Below are 16,856 nucleotides of genomic sequence, written 5' to 3'. Positions count from 1 at the left end.
AGCCGAGCTGGTAAAGAAGTGCAAAATCCCAATCCTGCCTCTTCCCCAGCCTCACTACCTCACAGCGGTGGATGGAAGCAGGATCCGCGGAAGTGACATTGTGTATCGGACAGTCCCTGTCTCATTCCACGTAGGGGTACTTCATCAAGAATGTATGGACTTCCTGGTCATTCCTAAATCTTCTTATGATCTTGTGCTAGGATTACCATGGCTACAACTCCACAACCCCCGTATCGATTGGAGATCTCTCCAAATTGTGGAATGGAGCGATTTATTGCCAGAAACATTGCTTGACTGAAGTAACTCCAGTCCGATCTTCCACAGTCAAAAGCCTTCCAGTTCTTCCATCAGCATATCATTCCTTCAGTGATGTCTTCAGTGAACAAGCCGCTGATGTTCTGCCTCCACACCGCCGATGGGATTGTCCCATCGATCTCCTCCCTGGGAAGTCCCCTCCTAAGGGGCGTACCTACCCCCTGTCAATCCCTGAGACCAAAGCGATGTCTGAATACATTCAAGAAAATCTCCAGAAAGGGTTCATCCGACCCTCTACCTCCCCTGCTGGTGCAGGATTCTTTTTCGTGAAAAAAAAGATGGAGGGTTACGCCCATGCATAGATTATAGAGGCCTCAATGAGATAACCATCAAGAACAGTTATCCTCTTCCCTTGATCACTGAACTATTTGATCGTATCAAAGGGGCAAAATTTTTTACCAAACTTGACCTCCGAGGGGCGTATAACCTAATCAGAATTCGCCAAGGCGACGAATGGAAGACTGCCTTCAACACTAGAGATGGGCATTACGAGTATCTAGTGATGCCCTTCGGTCTCAGTAATGCACCTGCCGTCTTTCAAGAATTCGTCAATGAAATTTTTAGAGATGTCCTATACAAATATCTTGTATATCTCGATGATATTTTGATTTTTTCTTCAGATCTCCAGTCTCATCGGTCTCAAGTCAAAGAAGTGCTGTCCCGTTTACGTGCTAATAAATTGTACGGTAAACTCTCCAAGTGCACATTCGAAGTTCCCCAGATACCCTTCCTAGGGTATATCGTATCCGGCTCAGAGTTGCGAATGGATCCCGCAAAACTTGAAGCCATCGATAGTTGGTCCCAACCAACCACTCTCAAAGCAGTCCAGCGTTTTATTGGCTTTGCCAACTACTACAGAAAATTTGTCAAAGGATTCTCCACCCTCATTGCCCCCATCACAGCCCTCACCCAAAAAGGTGCCAATCCAGCTGTCTGGTCCGAAGAAGCCTTGTCCGCATTCCACCTGCTAAAACAAGCCTTTATTTCTGCCCCCATTCTCCGGCAGCCAGATACAGACAAACCTTTCCTCTTGGAAGTCGACGCCTCTAATGTGGGTGTTGGGGCTGTGCTCTCTCAAGTCACAGACGATGGCAAACAGCACCCCTGTGGGTTTTTCTCCCGGAAATTCCTCCCTGCCGAGAAAAACTATTCCATTGGCGATCAGGAGTTGTTGGCAATTAAACTTGCACTGGAAGAATGGCGATATCTGTTAGAAGGGGCCAAGTTTCCCGTGTCCATCTTTACAGATCACAAGAACTTACTGTACGTCCAGACCGCCCAGTGTCTTAATTCCCGCCAAGCTCGCTGGTCCTTATTCTTCTCACGATTTAGTTTTAAAATTTTCTATCGTCCTGGGTCCCAGAATGTAAAAGCCGATGCACTGTCCCGCTCTATGGAAGATGACACAGTGCTACAAGAACAACGTCCCATCATCAGTCCTACGGCTTTTGCGGCCACCCATGTGTCACCTGTGCCACCTCGAGGAAAGATGCTAGTTTTACCTGAGCTCCAGCCCAAAATCTTGTCTTGGGCTCACGCCTCGCCCTTCTCCGGTCACCCAGGTGTTCACAAAACCCTGGAAATTCTTCGCCGGTCATATTGGTGGCCTCACATGAAAAAGGATGTCCAGGATTTCGTGGCCTCATGTCCTATCTGTGCCCAACATAAAGTCCATCGTCAGTCCCCTGCAGGTACTCTCCTTCCATTGCCCATTCCCACGCGTCCCTGGACGCACATTTCCATGGACTTTATTTCTGAACTCCCAAAGTCTCAAGAATGTAATACCATCTGGGTGGTGGTAGACCGGTTCTCCAAAATGGCCCATTTCATTCCATTGACTGGCCTGCCCTCTGCTCCCAAGCTCGCCCAGATCTTCATCCAACACATCTTTCGAACTCATGGACTTCCCACAGATATTGTCTCCGATCGTGGAGTGCAATTTGTAGCCCGCTTTTGGAGAGCTCTCTGTTCTGCCCTGAAAGTGAAATTGAACTTTTCCACAGCGTACCATCCGCAGTCTAATGGGCAAACAGAGAGAGTTAACCAAGACCTAGAAGCATTTCTGCGCCTGTATGTGTCCTCATCACAAGACAACTGGGTCAACTGGCTGCCTTGGGCTGAATTTGCCCACAACTTCAGATACCACACAGCTACTGGCTACTCTCCTTTCTACGTAGTCTACGGTCATCACCCTCGACCACCGATCTTTGAGCCCTTACCAGTTTTGGAAGTGCCTGCCGCATCTTCCACCCTCAAACATTTTTCGCAAGTTTGGAAAAATGTACATGTTTCTCTCAAGAAAGCCTCAAAGAGATACAAGTTCTTTGCTGACCGTAAAAGAAGAGCAGTTCCTCAGTTAAAGCCTGGCGACAAAGTATGGCTTTTCACTCGAAATCTCCGCCTCCGAGTCCCGTCCATGAAGTTCGCCCCCCGATTCATTGGGCCATTCCCTGTGATCCAAAGGATCAATCCTGTAGCTTATAAGCTGAAGCTACCACCATACCTGAAGATCCCAAATTCCTTCCACATATCCTTACTGCGACCTCTTGTTCTCAACCGGTTCCAAAGTACTACTCCTGAGCTCCCCAGAGTCTATACCCATCGAGGGGTTGAATTCGAGGTCGATAAGGTGGTGGATTCTCGCAAAAGATATGGAAATATCCAATACCTCATCGATTGGAAGGGCTATGGCCCGGAAGAAAGAAGCTGGATCAATGCTGCAGATGTGCATGCTCCCCGTTTGATTGCAGCTTTTCATAAAGACAATCCAAGTAAGCCCAAAGGGTGTTCGGTGCCCACCCTTAAAGGGGGGGGTACTGTCATGAACCCCGGTTCCCGCACTGCTCGCATGCGCCCCTTACCGGCACGCTGGGGTAGTGTCCTCCGTAGGTCAGCTGCCGGCACAGTCGGCAATCCCTGGCGTGATGTCTTTTGCTTCCAAGTCACCCCTACGTCACTGTAAGCTCCAGGTGTATTCCCTGATCAAGTTGCGGGTCACATGATCCAGGTAAACTCCATCTTACTTCCTGGTCTGTGTGCTGCTGCTGCGGCTAATTCCATCACCTGCGTCTGATTCCCTAATCACCTGGAGGGATAAATACCCAGCTCACAGTCTCCTCCTTGTCTTGAACAACTCGTCAGTTTACCTGTGAGTTCTCCAGCGTTAAGCTCCTGTCAAGACTCCCCACGTGCTCCAGAGGTCCGGTTTTCCTGAGTCCGCTGTCACCTGTGTTACTCTCAGCGTCCTGGTCATTCTACTCCTGCCAGAAGTCTCCACGTGTTTCCATCTGCCGTGTGATCCTGTCTTCTCGTGCAGCCCAGGTTACTTGCTCAGTGTCCGGTTATCCGTGGGTTCCGTGCCCGTCTCCTCTCGGCTCTCAGGCCGCTCCAGTGATTCCCAGTATCGGCTCCCTAGCCGCCCCAGTGATTCCAGCGATCCCCAGTGATCTCAAGTACCGGCTCCTTAGCCGCTCCAGCGATCCCCAGTGATCTCAAGTACCGGCTCCTTAGCCGCTCCAGCGATCCCCAGTGATCTCAAGTACCGGCTCCTTAGCCGCTCCAGCGATCCCCAGTGATCTCAAGTACCGGCTCCTTAGCCGCTCCAGCGATCCCCAGTGATCTCAAGTATCGGCTCCCTAGCCGCTCCGGTATTTCTCATTGTCTCCAGTGTCCCCCTGTATTACCTTCACGTCATCCCCGGCTTCCAGGCCGCATCCCACTACTCTCAAGAACCCTCCGTGTTGCTGTATAGCATTCAGTGCCATCGATCACCATCGATGGTTTTTGTACCCCATTAAAGACTCTTGTTATCCAAACTCTGCCAAAGTCACAGGGGAACCTGGGCAGAGGGCCGCGACCTGGTCGGCAGTTGCAGCTAAGTCCATATCCCCTTGCGGGGGTCTCTGGTGAATACCACTGTCGGCTTAGACCCCGCGCCTCTACCTTAGGTCTCAGCCAATCCTCTGTGTCCCCGGCAGTTCAGCTCTCTCCTGTCTCCGTGCATGAGCTCCAGCTATCTCAAGCCTCCTCGCTTCCAGTTCCCTGCGCCCTCCACTGGCGCACCCAGGTCAGTGCCGGGAACACAGACAGTCCAGGCCGTGACATATGGATTATCTCTGAGGATAGGAATAGTTTAGTCATCAGTGGTTCTACGTTTTGTTGATGCTTAAAAAAAGAGACTTGGGGGTATATTTACTTAAGGTCGATAAAAATAAAAAATAAATCGATGTTGGGCTTTCAGGGCTTAAAAACACATTTACTGACAATTGAGTGGGAGTTCTGGCCTTACATCATCGATGAAGAGCGGACTTTTTTGTGTTTGTGTTTTTAACTAGAATCAACACTCACCCAAAATCGAACTTTAGTAAATGTGCCCCTTGCTCTCTAAGAGGTGCATTCAATGCCGTCATCGAGGGGGTTTGTACGGCGAGTATGGCTTATTTTCGGCAAGGAATGTTTGGCTGGAATCCTCACCATCAGAGAACAGCGAGAATCCCCTTAAACAGCGATGTTCGCTGCAAATGCAGTGAGTCCGCTACATTTTGAAGCGAGAGCCACCGTTTCGATGGCCACACTCACCGTTTCCACCTCGCTGAAAGGAACCAGCAAGGTGGAAATGGCAAGTGAAGGGGAGGGCACTGAATACTCTGACAGCGGGTTATCATCACTGCTCGCCATATAGCTCGCCTTCGGGGGCATCGTTGAATACCGCTCTATTGGAAAGTGAGAGGTTTCAGTGTTTGGACCTAGAACCTAGAGGACAAAAGGGTTAGTGCAATATAGGGGTTTTTAAAAACATTTATCGCCCTCTGCCCGACCTTTTGTATTTTGTTGGTAATAGGTAAACAAACTGATACTATAGGCCAAACAAATATTGGGCAAGTCTCTGCTGGCTGCACATGACAGTGCAAGAACATAGCCCCATTGTATTGCCTTGTGCTTTGTTTGTGGCTCTGCGAGGATTTCGTAGAAATCACAGAGTAAAACATTGTTGGTAGAACCCTGGTATATAAGAAACTGTAAATAAATAAAATATGTGCATGTGAACATTTATTTCCTCTTCCCCATAGTTTCGGATCTCTCACCAGTTTTGCTACTGCAGTTCGATTGAAAGAAAAGTATGGCCTGGAACCTGCGCACCTCTTTGTGTCCGGAGCGTCTGCACCACATGTGCGTTACATGTACAGATCTAAAAGTCTTCCTATTTGTTGCCAGAACTGTTATAACCATCATCGCAGCCAATAGGAGTCATCTAGGGAAGGCTGTATAAACTAGATAGCTTTTCGGTAATTAAATACAGAACTCTACGCTTAATATTACTGTGGAGTAATTTTCGTTATTTGTTCTTCCTTGTAGTCCAAATCCCGTTACTCTCTTCAAAAAAGATCAGAATTGAGCGATGAAGATTTCCTGAAGTGGATGTCTTTAACGGGTGGAACTCCGGCTGAAATCCTGCAGAACAAGGACGCCATGCAGCTGTTCCTCCCGCCGCTGAAGGCGGACCTGCGAGTCGTTGAGAACTTTATGTGAGTTAGATTATGGTTTGGTATTCCTCTTAATCGGCACACCTGAAAACATTAAAGCAATCTCATTTTTGGTCCTAGAAAAGACCAAATTTCACCTTGACAAAATGTGTAGCTTAGAAACCTAGAATTTGAAGGCAGATCAGAACCACTTGGCCCATGCACACAACACGCACACACTTACATACTTGGGTTGTTTTTGTTTTCTCTTTTGTCCAGTCCGGTGACACAGCTTACGATGGGATGTAGGAGGGCCCGCCAGGAGCCAGGCACCTATGCTTCTAATTCTTTGGGAGCAGGCTCCTCCCTACTGCATCCCATAATGCTTCAGTTAGTTTTAGGTGCCCACAGGAGTGGGTGCTATGCTGTGCAGCTGCGCTGCGTTTTTTCTTTGGATTTTTTTCAGAATAGTTAGGTTTGCCAGCGTGTCGCTTCTCACAGAAGTGTACACACACTGAGAGCGCAGCAGAGGCTGACAGAAGCGCGTCCTGTCAGCTCTCTGTGTGCAGAGGGACACCTTTTTATTCCCTCTGCACAGCGCTTAGTCTCTTTAGGATAGAGACTTTCCTGGGCCCCGGTGGTGTCCTAACCGGCTCCTTGCAGAAGGGGATCTTGGGGGACGGACCCCCCGTGATGGCGCCCTCCATCTTGAAGGGTTTAGGGATGGAAATCCTGCCAGGGAAGTGAAGTCCCTTACAGGAGTCCGGCGCTGCTGGACAACTCCATTGTGGTCCCACTGAGGGAGGTACAAGGAGGTGAGAGAGACATCTGCGGGCGCGGCTGAAGGGGGAGAAAGCACCAGATGGGCTGGTCTCCCTGCTGAAGCAGAGACTTGGTCTCTTCCTGCTCTGTGTTTGGCGCCATTTTCACCGTGCTGCGGAGCGGACAGGGTGATTTTACACAGACTCCAGTCTCTTCACAGAAGCGCTTTTCTCGCTGACAGGATTACCAGCTCAGATAAGTACACTGATACATTGCTCTGTGCGGTGCCTGTTCATTTGCATTGTGTTAAATACATGGCTGAGGGTTTTACTTCTGCTGCTGTGGAGGAGGGAGCGCTAGACATGTTTATTTCTGTAAAAAGTGTGATGCTAAATTTACATGTGAACATGAGGATCAGGGGGATTTATGCCCGTCCTGTGAGGCTGTTCCCTGTGGGTCACACGCCCCCAGAACGGAGATAGCTGAACCTGCTTGGGCTTTGGCTCTGGGCAGGTCTATGAATGCTCTTACTGAGGCTTTGAATAGGCAGAAGGATTCTTTGATAGGGTCTCCTGGCCATTTTACATAGTCTCAGGTGTCTGGGGGGTCACTTGCCCCGGCTCAGGGGGACCCCATTTTGCTGCAGGCTATGCAGGATACTGCCCAGGGAGTTCATAAAATGACTGCCCTGATGGAGCAGTTTACAAGGTCCTCTGATGAGAGTGTGCTTAGGCACCCTGTGTCTACACCACCAATTTTTCAGGATTTGGATGATGATGGTGGGTGTGATGAGAACTGGAGTTGGGACATGAGTGATGAAGCTGAGGCTTTGACTTCAGGCATTGAGGATTTGATTGTGGCTGTTAAGCAGACTTTGAATCTTGCAGAGGAGGAAAAGATTCCTGTCTCGTGTGTGTTTAAAAAGAGTCGCAGGGACCCTGTGTGTTTTCCCTCTGATGAGGGAATGTCATCTCTTTTAAATGAGGCAGGAAAGACTCCTGATAAGAGATTGTTGATGGCAAAACGGTATGCAAATATGTACCCTATGCCAGAGGAGCATACCAAATTATGGGAAAAAGCCCCATTAGTGGATGCATCAGTTGCTAGACTGTCTAAAGCCACTGCCTTGCCGGTCCAGGGGGGTGCTGCCTTTAAGGACCCGTGGACAAAAAAGTCGAAGGCTGTTTGAAGGTGTGGGGTATACCTTGAGACCCATTATTGCGTCTGCTTGGGTCACAAAAGCCATGATTAAGTGGGCAGAGGAGCTGACTGGGCTGCTCCACCAAAATTCAGAGGCTTTTATTCTGGCAGAGAAATTGAGGTCGGCCGCAGAGTATGTTTGTGAGGCTGGTGAGGAAGGAGCTAAGATGGCGTCCAGAGTGTCTGTAACCTCAGTGTCTGCTAGAAGGGCTCTTTGGCTCAAGGCTTGGGAAGCTGATAGTGAGTCTAAGAAGTCCCTTGAAAACTTGCCTTTTAAGGGGGAGTTATTGTTTGGCTCGGAGCTGGAAGCCATTATCAAGCAGGCTACTGGGGGCAAGAGTACTTTTCTTCCCACTACTTCCAAGAGCTCAGGCTCCAAGTTTGGAGTTTTCAAGCCGTCCTTTCGGCCGCCATTTCGGGGCGGGGCATCCAACAGAGGACAGTCTGGCTGTGGCAGATTTCAGGCCGGCAGAGGAAAGGCTTTCTAAGGCCGTTTTGGTGCCTTTACAAAAAAGCATGCAGCCAAGGGGGATGACAAGTCCTCTGCATGACGGGGCGGGGACTCCCCGTTCTGGGCTCAGAGTGGGTCCATAGTGGATCCTTGGGTCCTTTCCATCATTTCCGAAGGTTACCGGATAAATCTCAGGGGCATGCCACCCAAGAGATTTCTTCCTACACCCTTGCCACGGACAGCGTCACTGAGGTCCGCTCTGTTGGGAGCAGCTGTGTCTCTCAAAGAAAAGGGAGTGGTGATTCTGGTTCCCCAGGAGGAGAGAAAACAAGGGTTTTATTCAATCTTGTTCCTTGTCCCCAAGCCAGACGGGTCTTTCAGGCCCATACTAAATTTAAAATCTTTAAATCTTCACTTGTGGGTAGATCACTTTCGAATGGAGTCCCTGCGCTCTGTGCTCCTGAGCATAGAACCAGGGGAGTTTCTGGCATCGGTCGATATTCAGGATGCATATCTCCATGTGCCCATTTTCAAGGATCACCAAGCTTTCCTAAGGTTTGCAATTGGAGAAGACCATTGGCAGTTTCAGGCACTGCCGTTTGGTTTGGCAACGGCTCCGAGAGTTTTCACGAAGGTGATGGCGGTCATGGCTGCAGCTCTCCGTCTAAGAGGAATAGTAATTATTCCTTATTTGGACGACCTTTTATTCAAGGCGGAGTCGGCGGGAAAACTTCAGGAACACCTGAGTGTTGCGACGCAGTTCTTGCAGGAACAGGGTTGGGTGCTAAACCTTCCCAAGTCACATCTAACACCTACTCAGAGTCTGCAGTTCCTCTGGGTTATTTTGGACACACACCTTCACAGGGTGTTCTTACCTCACCCCAAAGCTGTGGAGATTCGGCAGATGGTGCTGACAATTCTCCGGGCCCCTGCACCGACGGTGTGGCAGGAAGTAAGGCTGCTGGGCAAAATGGTAGCGACCTTCGAGACGCTGCAGTTTGCCAGATTCCATTCAAGGTCCTTCTAATGGAACATACTAGCATGCTGGTCCGGCAATGCCAAGACAATGAAACAGGAGCGGCTGGTCTTGTCTCAGGAAGCAAGAATATCCCTGGAATGGTGGACGGATATAGAGACTCTGCAGATGGGGCGGTCCCTTTGCTCATGGGACTGGTTGGTCATCACGACGGATGCCAGTCTCAGGGGCTGGGGGGCTGTGGTGCTTCACCTGAGATTGCAGGGCCTTTGGTCAGTGGAGGAATCCAGTCTTCCCATAAATATACTGGAGAGCAGTATGGAATGCCTTGTGCCAAGCAGAGGAATTTCTGAAGGGTTTGCCAGTACGAGTACAATCCGACAATGCCACTACAGTGGCATACTTAAATCACCAGGGCGGTACTCGGAGCAAGATGGCGATGGCAGAGATTGTGAAGATCTTCACCTGGGCAGAGGTTCAGGTTCCAGCACTGTCAGCCGTTTTCATTACGGGGATCCGGAATGTGGAGGCGGACTATCTCAGCAGGGTGGACCTGCTGGAGGGGGAGTGGTCACTCCATCGGGAGGTGTTTCAGAAGATGGTAGACAGATGGGGACTGACAGACATAGATCTTATGGCGTCCAGGACCAATTGTCAAGTACCGAGATTTTGCTCTCGGTCCATGGATCCGTTTTCTTGGGCAGTGGATGCCATGACAATTCCTTGGTCTTTCAATCTTCCCCCCGTTCCCAATGATCTCGAGGGTGTTGAAGAGGATAAAGAACCAGAGAGTACCGGCCATTCTGGTTGCACCAGATTGGCCCCGGAGGTCATGGTACTCAGACATACTGAGATTATCGACGGAATCGTGGCGACTTCCTCTTCAGCCGGACTTGTTAAGCCAAGGGCCGTTTCTGCACCAGGACCTAGCTCATCTAAATTTGACGGCGTGGCATATGAATCCTCCTTATTGAGAAAAAAGGGGTTTTCAGAAGAGGTCATACAGACCATGCTAAGGGCCAGAAAACCGGTGTCTGCGGCCAATTACCACAGGGTGTGGAGGATCTACATCAGGTGGTGTGAAAGGCAGAGAGTTCATACCTCCAGGTTTAAGGTAGCTAGGCTACTGGAGTTCTTACAGGATGGACTGTCGTCAGGGTTAAGTTTGCAGTCTCTGAAAGTGCAAATTTCAGCGCTTTCCATTTTCTTTCAAAAGAGAGTGGCTCTGTTGCCGGAGGTACAAACCTTTTTACAGGGTGTGGCCAGGATTAAGCCTCCTTACAGGCAGCCAGTTGCACCATGGGACTTATCTCTTGTTTTGTCCATGCTGCAGAAACCTCCTTTCGAGCCACTGAGATCGGCTGATCTCAAGTACCTTACCTGGAAGCTTACTTTTTTTATTGGCCATTGCTTCGGCTAGACGTGTGTCAGAATTGGGTGCCTTGTCTTGCAAGTCACCATTTCTGATTTTTCATGATGACAGGGCTGTACTTAGGACAGTACCAAAATTCTTACCTAAAGTGGTTTCCTCCTTTCATTTGAATCAGGACATTGTGCTCCCAGTTTTTTCCCCGCCTGAGGGAACGAGGAATAGGGAAAGTTTGAAAATGTTGGATGTGGTTCGCGCATTGCGAATCTATATCAGTAGAGTAAAGGATGTTCGAAAATCAGATTTGCTGTTGGTTTTGTACGATGTACATAAGATTGGGTGGCCTGCTTCAAAGCAGACTATAGCCCGCTGGTTGAGATCAACTATTGCGTTTGCCTACTGTAAGGCAGGTAGACCTGTGCCATCTCGCATAAACGCCCATACTACAAGGTCAGTTGCTTCTTCGTGGGCAGTGAGGCATGGGGCCACAGCGGAGCAGCTGTGCAGGGCAGCCACCTGGTCCTCTGTTCACACCTTTACAAAATTTTACAGGTTTCATAAGTTCGCATCGGAGGACGCTTCATTTGGACGGGCAGTGATGAGAACTGGCAGTCTGAGCGTACCCTCCCAAAGGACCGGCTCGTGAACGTCCCATCGTAAGCTGTGTCACCGGACTGGACGAAAGAGAAAAGGGGATTTTTGTAAGAACTTACCGTTCAAACCCTTTTCTCTGAGTCCAGTCCGGTGACACAGCGATCCCTCCTTAACGCTCAGTAAGTTCATGGTTGCCATGTTATGTGTTATAAGTTGCATATATGATGTTCAGGCATTGTACTGAGTTATGTATCCTAGTGTGCGGTTGAAGTTTAACTGAAGCATTATGGGATGCAATAGGGAGGAGCCTGCTCCCAAAGAATTAGAAGCATAGGTGCCTGGCTCCTGGCGGACCCTCCTACATCCCATCGTAAGCTGTGTCACCGGACTGGACTCAAAAAAAGGGGTTCGAACGGTAAGTTCTTACAAAAATCCCCTTTTTTTGTCATGAGCCGATTTAAATACCAGAATATTTTTGTTTTTTGGGAGGAAATAGCAGCACCCCAAGGAAACCAATACAAGCATGGAAAGAATATACTCAAGGAGAGTTGGTGTGATGGGATTTGAAGCCATGACCTCAGTTCTTCTTAATTCACATTACAAGTGTGATGCAAACTTTTAATTTTAACTAGTGTATCAATAAATTCAGATACAAAAACAAAACAAAATATAACTACAACAAGACTGGTTTAAGGCCTTATACCCACTGGTGTTTGATTTGTTTTTGTTTGGTTAAAAATATAAAAAAATGTAAATGCCCAAATAATTCTATGAGCTATATCAGCGAGAAGTTACATTTTTTGTCTCATTTGGACATCAGTGGAGGTTGCTTCATTGACCCCTTTTATAATATCTTATGCTTCGTTGATCCCAATGTATAACACCTTATGCTAGTACAGTGCCCGCATTGGAATACTGGGTATAAGGCCTATACTGTACCTATAACACTTTTACTTGAATACTTAGAGAAAAAAACACCAACATGACAACATAAGTAGTCAATATAAGTATAACAAGTTGGGTACTTGTGTAGTTTCACGGCGTCACTTCCCTGCAGATCGTATGTAAATTGGATGCAAATCGCATGCAATATTTGCATACGATTTGCATACGATTCGATCCGCGATGCGATTTAGCACACCCCCACTATCCACGTCAGCCCGAAGCGTGGCAAACGCAGTGTGCGCCGCGAGGGGACACAGTACGCGTACTCCCGACCTGTTCATACCCCCACTATCCATGTCGGCATGGAGTTGATTTTAAAAAGTGTGGCGAGCGCAGTGAGCCACCGAGCCCGAAGCACGGCGAGCACAGCGATCCCTGCGAGGGGCCACTTAAAACGAGCCCGAAGCATGGCGAGCAGACGCGGAATACAAGTCAAGTAATCCATGTCCGCTCGCCACGCTTCGGGCTCGTTTTCTGCGTCCCCTCGCCACACTTTATAAAATAAACTCCGTGCCGACGTGGACAGTGGGGGTATGAACAGGTCGGGAGGACACTTACCGCATGCGCTCGCCACGCTTCCGGCTAACGTGGATAGTGGGGTTGTGCTAAATGGAATTGTATGCAAATCGCATGCATGCAATTTGCATGCGATGTAATCTGCAGGGAAGTGGCGCCGTGAAACTACACAAGTACCAACAGTTTTTATAGCAGTAGACCGTTATAGGTTCCATAGATCAATGGCAAAGTAATAATGAGGGGAGCAATCAGATGCTGGTGTTGGCTATGTTCAGGTGGTATAACATACATGTCCATAAGGCTTGTGGACAACGATCGTTAGCTACCTCCCTGCCAAAGGGACATCCCACCCTTGTGCACAGCTGCAAATGCGATTGCAGCCGTGCAAAGGGGAAATTGTATTCAACCTTTGAATGATCCCCCCCCCCCAGTGGCGTAGCTTGGTTTGGGGCGCCCCCCCCCCCGCCGTTAATGGGGGGGCGCCTCCCACCACCCCCGGCCGCCTGTGCCCCCCCCATCGCCGCAGGCTTACCTGTCTGCGCGTCCCGGCTCCCCTCCTGGCTTCAATTAATTCTATGCAGACGGACCACGATAAAATGGCCGCCCCCATACCGCAGACAGTTTCAGAGAACTGTCTGCTTTATGGGGCGGCCATTTTATCGTGGTCCGTCTCCATAGAATTGTTTGAAGCCAGGAGGGGAGCCGAGACGCGCAGACAGGTAAGCCTACGGGGGATGTGGGGCGGGGGCATTACTATAGCACCGCAGCCCCCCGGCGCCCCCACATGCACAGCGCGCCCCCCCGCGCGCGACCGCGGGGGCTGGGGTGCTATAGTTACGCCACTGCCCCCCCCATATGTGCAGCGCCACCTAAGCTGAGACTTAAGCTGGGCATACACTACTGCAATTTCTCGCAACAGTGTATGCCCAGCCGATCACCTGTTAGCTGGCGGCAGGGTGGCATGCATTCATTTCACTTGTGATGGATCTCATGCGACCCCTGATCTCTGCCCGTCCTCCGCTGGGAGGGAGGTCGGCGGTCGGACCAGCATGCCGGTCTGACCTCTGACTCAGGTCCGGTGTGCATGGTACCTGAGAGAACATCACACTGACCCGAATCGGGCCTATTTCTTTTCTAAAATTGGCCCAAATCGAGTTGGTGTAAGGGGGCCTTTACTCTGTGCTGCGGTGGCTGTGGGGAGATAGGGACTGCTGAACTAACCCCTAAATCTTGCTTTAAGGAAAAGGATAGTGTAATAAGTGTCAGGTTCCGCACTTCAGTGGTGTGTTCCAATAAGTGTCAGGTTCCGCACTTCAGTGGTGTGTTCCAATAAGAGTAATTAGGGCTCAAATAGATTTAATGCTATTTGGGACCCTTCCATTACCACATCCCAATGAGTAAAGATCCCATGATTCAGTTAAATTAGCATATGAGAACGATCTGTGTACTCCACAGGTACCAGAAGCCGGACCCGCCTATCCTGTCCTGTGGAATTACCTGTTTCGATGGTACAGAAGATGTTCCCCATGACTTAGCTGGTAAGAAATTGCTGATCTTAAGTTGTGAAGCTGTAGGAAAGGTTTGAGTAGTAGAGATTAATGTGGACACCCTGGGGTCAGCGTACAATTTTGGAGACATATGTGGGCCACTTTGGATGCGGTCAGCACATTAGTAAGTACAGTCCGAATATAACCACATACAGGGCCAGATGTATCAAGCTTCAACAAGTGATAAAATGGAGAGTGATAAACAACCAGCCAATTAGCTTCTACCTGTCATTTTTCAAATCCAGCCTGTAGCATGACATTAAGTAGCTGGCTGGCTGTTTATCACTCTCCACTGATTGTCAGGCACACATTTGGGGCAAGAGATACTACATAAAGCATAATCTTGCTACATGTGTCACCGGAGCACTGGTTAGTAACTCATTCAACTGAAAGTTTCCTCCATTGAATCTGTCATACAGCTGACACTACAGTATGTTCAGAAAGAGCAGACTCCATTATACCAATGAAATGTGTTACTAGCAACAACAGCATATGCTGTCTGAGGAAGTGGGCGGTGCTCCCATGAAACGCGTAAATTCACGTTCTGTGCCTGGTTTATCTGATGGTTTTCTGTTTATTACAGATAACACTGAATGATTAGCTTGTAACAACTATTAAATAACAGCACTGGTTTTGTATACCGATTCTTCATTTGGTGGAACCGGTACCAGAAAGGATTCAGCTTTTATTAGGAAACATGACCGGGGTCTTACTGAAATTATCTTTTCTTTAGCTTCCTTTTCCTTACAGATTATTTTATATATAGGGGCGGCAGGATTTTGAGTTTTTTGTCACTGACCCATGTGACCCAAACTTCTACATATTGTTTAGCTAGATTCCAATTTCAGCTTCCCACTTTTAAGCATCTAGTTTTGCAAAGTCTCCAACGCCTTGCTTTAAACACACAACTATTATAATCCTTATTGGCTCTGTTTTTATTATTAAACACTAGTGAAAAACCCAATAAAAAATGACGGCTTCTGCAGTGTACTTTCACTTTAAGCTGTGACAGTTTTTAGCCCACAAACTCCCCACGCCACCCACAGTCCCTATCTGCTCCTACCTCCCATCTCTGTCTTCACAGCTCCCTCTCTCCATATCCAATAAGTTTGAAATAGATCAGTGTCCCTGCGAAAATAGCTTTCACTTTCTGTTATGACATATTTTAACACACAAACGGGTAATTTGGTCCGTCAACTGGCCTCTAGTGGTCAGGTGAGGAGTAGTTAGTCTTTTATATACATTATTAAAGCGGTTTCTATTGTGCTTTTGTCGACAGCCTGGAAGGACGTTACGAATGGAGACTTCAGTATTCACATGCTCCCAGGGGGACACTTCTACCTGAAGGATCCCAAGAATGAGAAGTCGCTTGTGGCCTACGTCTGCAGATATCTGGAGGCCATAGAGATTGCTTATTTTTAAAGCACCTCTCCTAGGGCAGCATCCAGAGCTCCTGTATGTCCCAGCTGTCACAGGACATGGTTCCATAGTAAGGATAAGGAATAAGAGACACGGGTCTATTGATTTTGCCATTTGCTGTAAGTGAGATACAGTTCCACCGTTTTTACTACACGTACCGTAAAGACCCCTTTCTGTTTTGAAATTTTTGACTTTTCTCTCTTTTCCTTGAATACATTTATACATAGTAATTAGGCCTTTTTACACCCACTAAAAGCATCCTCAGATGATCAAAGGCCGATTGGTCAGTACATTTCCTATGTACTTCTGCTACCGCGCGTCAAATTTGTACCGCAATCGCACATTTAAAACCAGGACGCAGTTGTGTAGACTAAAACCATGACTCCGCTGCGCCCAACGTTGTCACTGCTTTCAAGTCCGAATCGGGCCACACGTCTCTTTCCGTGCCTCCCCAGCCCGTCCAAATGATGGAACAACACAACAGTGATGTAAGCGCTGGCGGCTGTGTGAATGGGGCTAATTCAGCCCTAAATACAGCGGTACAGAATGGTGTAACACTTGAATTGATCCATTGGGCGCCATCTAGTGGCCACTGACAACACACTTGAATCCCCCCCCCATAGAGATAAGGAGCAGCATTAGCCTTTTATTATATAGGATGTATCTACTGTAGCATCGTTAATACCGCGTTCCAAGCTGCCTAACTCTCCATTTACCTCCATGAAACGTTATCTACAGCTTTGTGTAAATCTTTCTGTAGCAAGATCCTATCCTGCGGCGTTATTAACCCTTCGTGGCCCAGTGCCATCAGCTGTCCCGGTTTTAACAACAGATCGATTTTCCAAATTTTTAATTCTAGAACGATAATGATGAAAATCTATTAACACGATTTGTGCATTCTGTAAATTATTTGTAAATGTACCCAATAAATGAGTAAATGCCTCGGTGTGTGGACTGGAACATACAGGGGAGTGTGGCGTGTTAGGGAGCATTAGCTATATACTGTAGCAGTCATGGTGAACCTTGGCACTCCAGCTGTTGTTGAACTACACATCCCAGCATGCCCTACTACAGGGATGGGACATGTAGTTTAACAACAGCTGGAGTTCCCAGGTTCTCAATCACTGGTATATGAGACACCCATATCCAAGCATATGACATAATATGGTGACACCTCTGCTCTCTGATGGCTCAGTGTGCACAGACTTTGTTTCATGCGCAAGAAAAAAACAATAGGAAATAAAGCAGCGCTGTAAATTACAATGAAAAATGTATTATACACAATAAAAACATGAATTAT

At 48.3% G+C, this 16,856-nt stretch overlaps 1 protein-coding gene across 3 annotated transcripts in view; it reads left to right on the top strand.

Annotated features, from left to right (window-relative positions):
* The window catches only part of OLAH (oleoyl-ACP hydrolase), a 33,434-nt gene extending 16,932 nt beyond the window's left edge, over window positions 1-16,502 (top strand). For all 3 annotated transcript variants that reach the window (XM_083189406.1, XM_083189404.1, XM_083189405.1), the window contains exons 4-7: window positions 5,385-5,484; window positions 5,671-5,840; window positions 14,046-14,128; window positions 15,417-16,502. In XM_083189406.1, the coding sequence (XP_083045532.1) occupies window positions 5,385-5,484; window positions 5,671-5,840; window positions 14,046-14,128; window positions 15,417-15,559 (496 nt within the window). In that variant the 3' untranslated portion in view covers window positions 15,560-16,502. The remainder of the gene's footprint in view (window positions 1-5,384; window positions 5,485-5,670; window positions 5,841-14,045; window positions 14,129-15,416) is intronic.
* The last annotated feature ends 354 nt before the right edge of the window (window positions 16,503-16,856 follow it).

The sequence above is a fragment of the Crinia signifera genome, chromosome 5 (genome assembly GCF_055691185.1).
Source record: "Crinia signifera chromosome 5, ASM5569118v1, whole genome shotgun sequence".
NCBI lineage: Eukaryota > Metazoa > Chordata > Amphibia > Anura > Myobatrachidae > Crinia > Crinia signifera.
The sequence above is the reverse complement of the archived record's forward strand: the minus strand, read 5'-3'. Positions and strand labels throughout refer to the sequence as shown.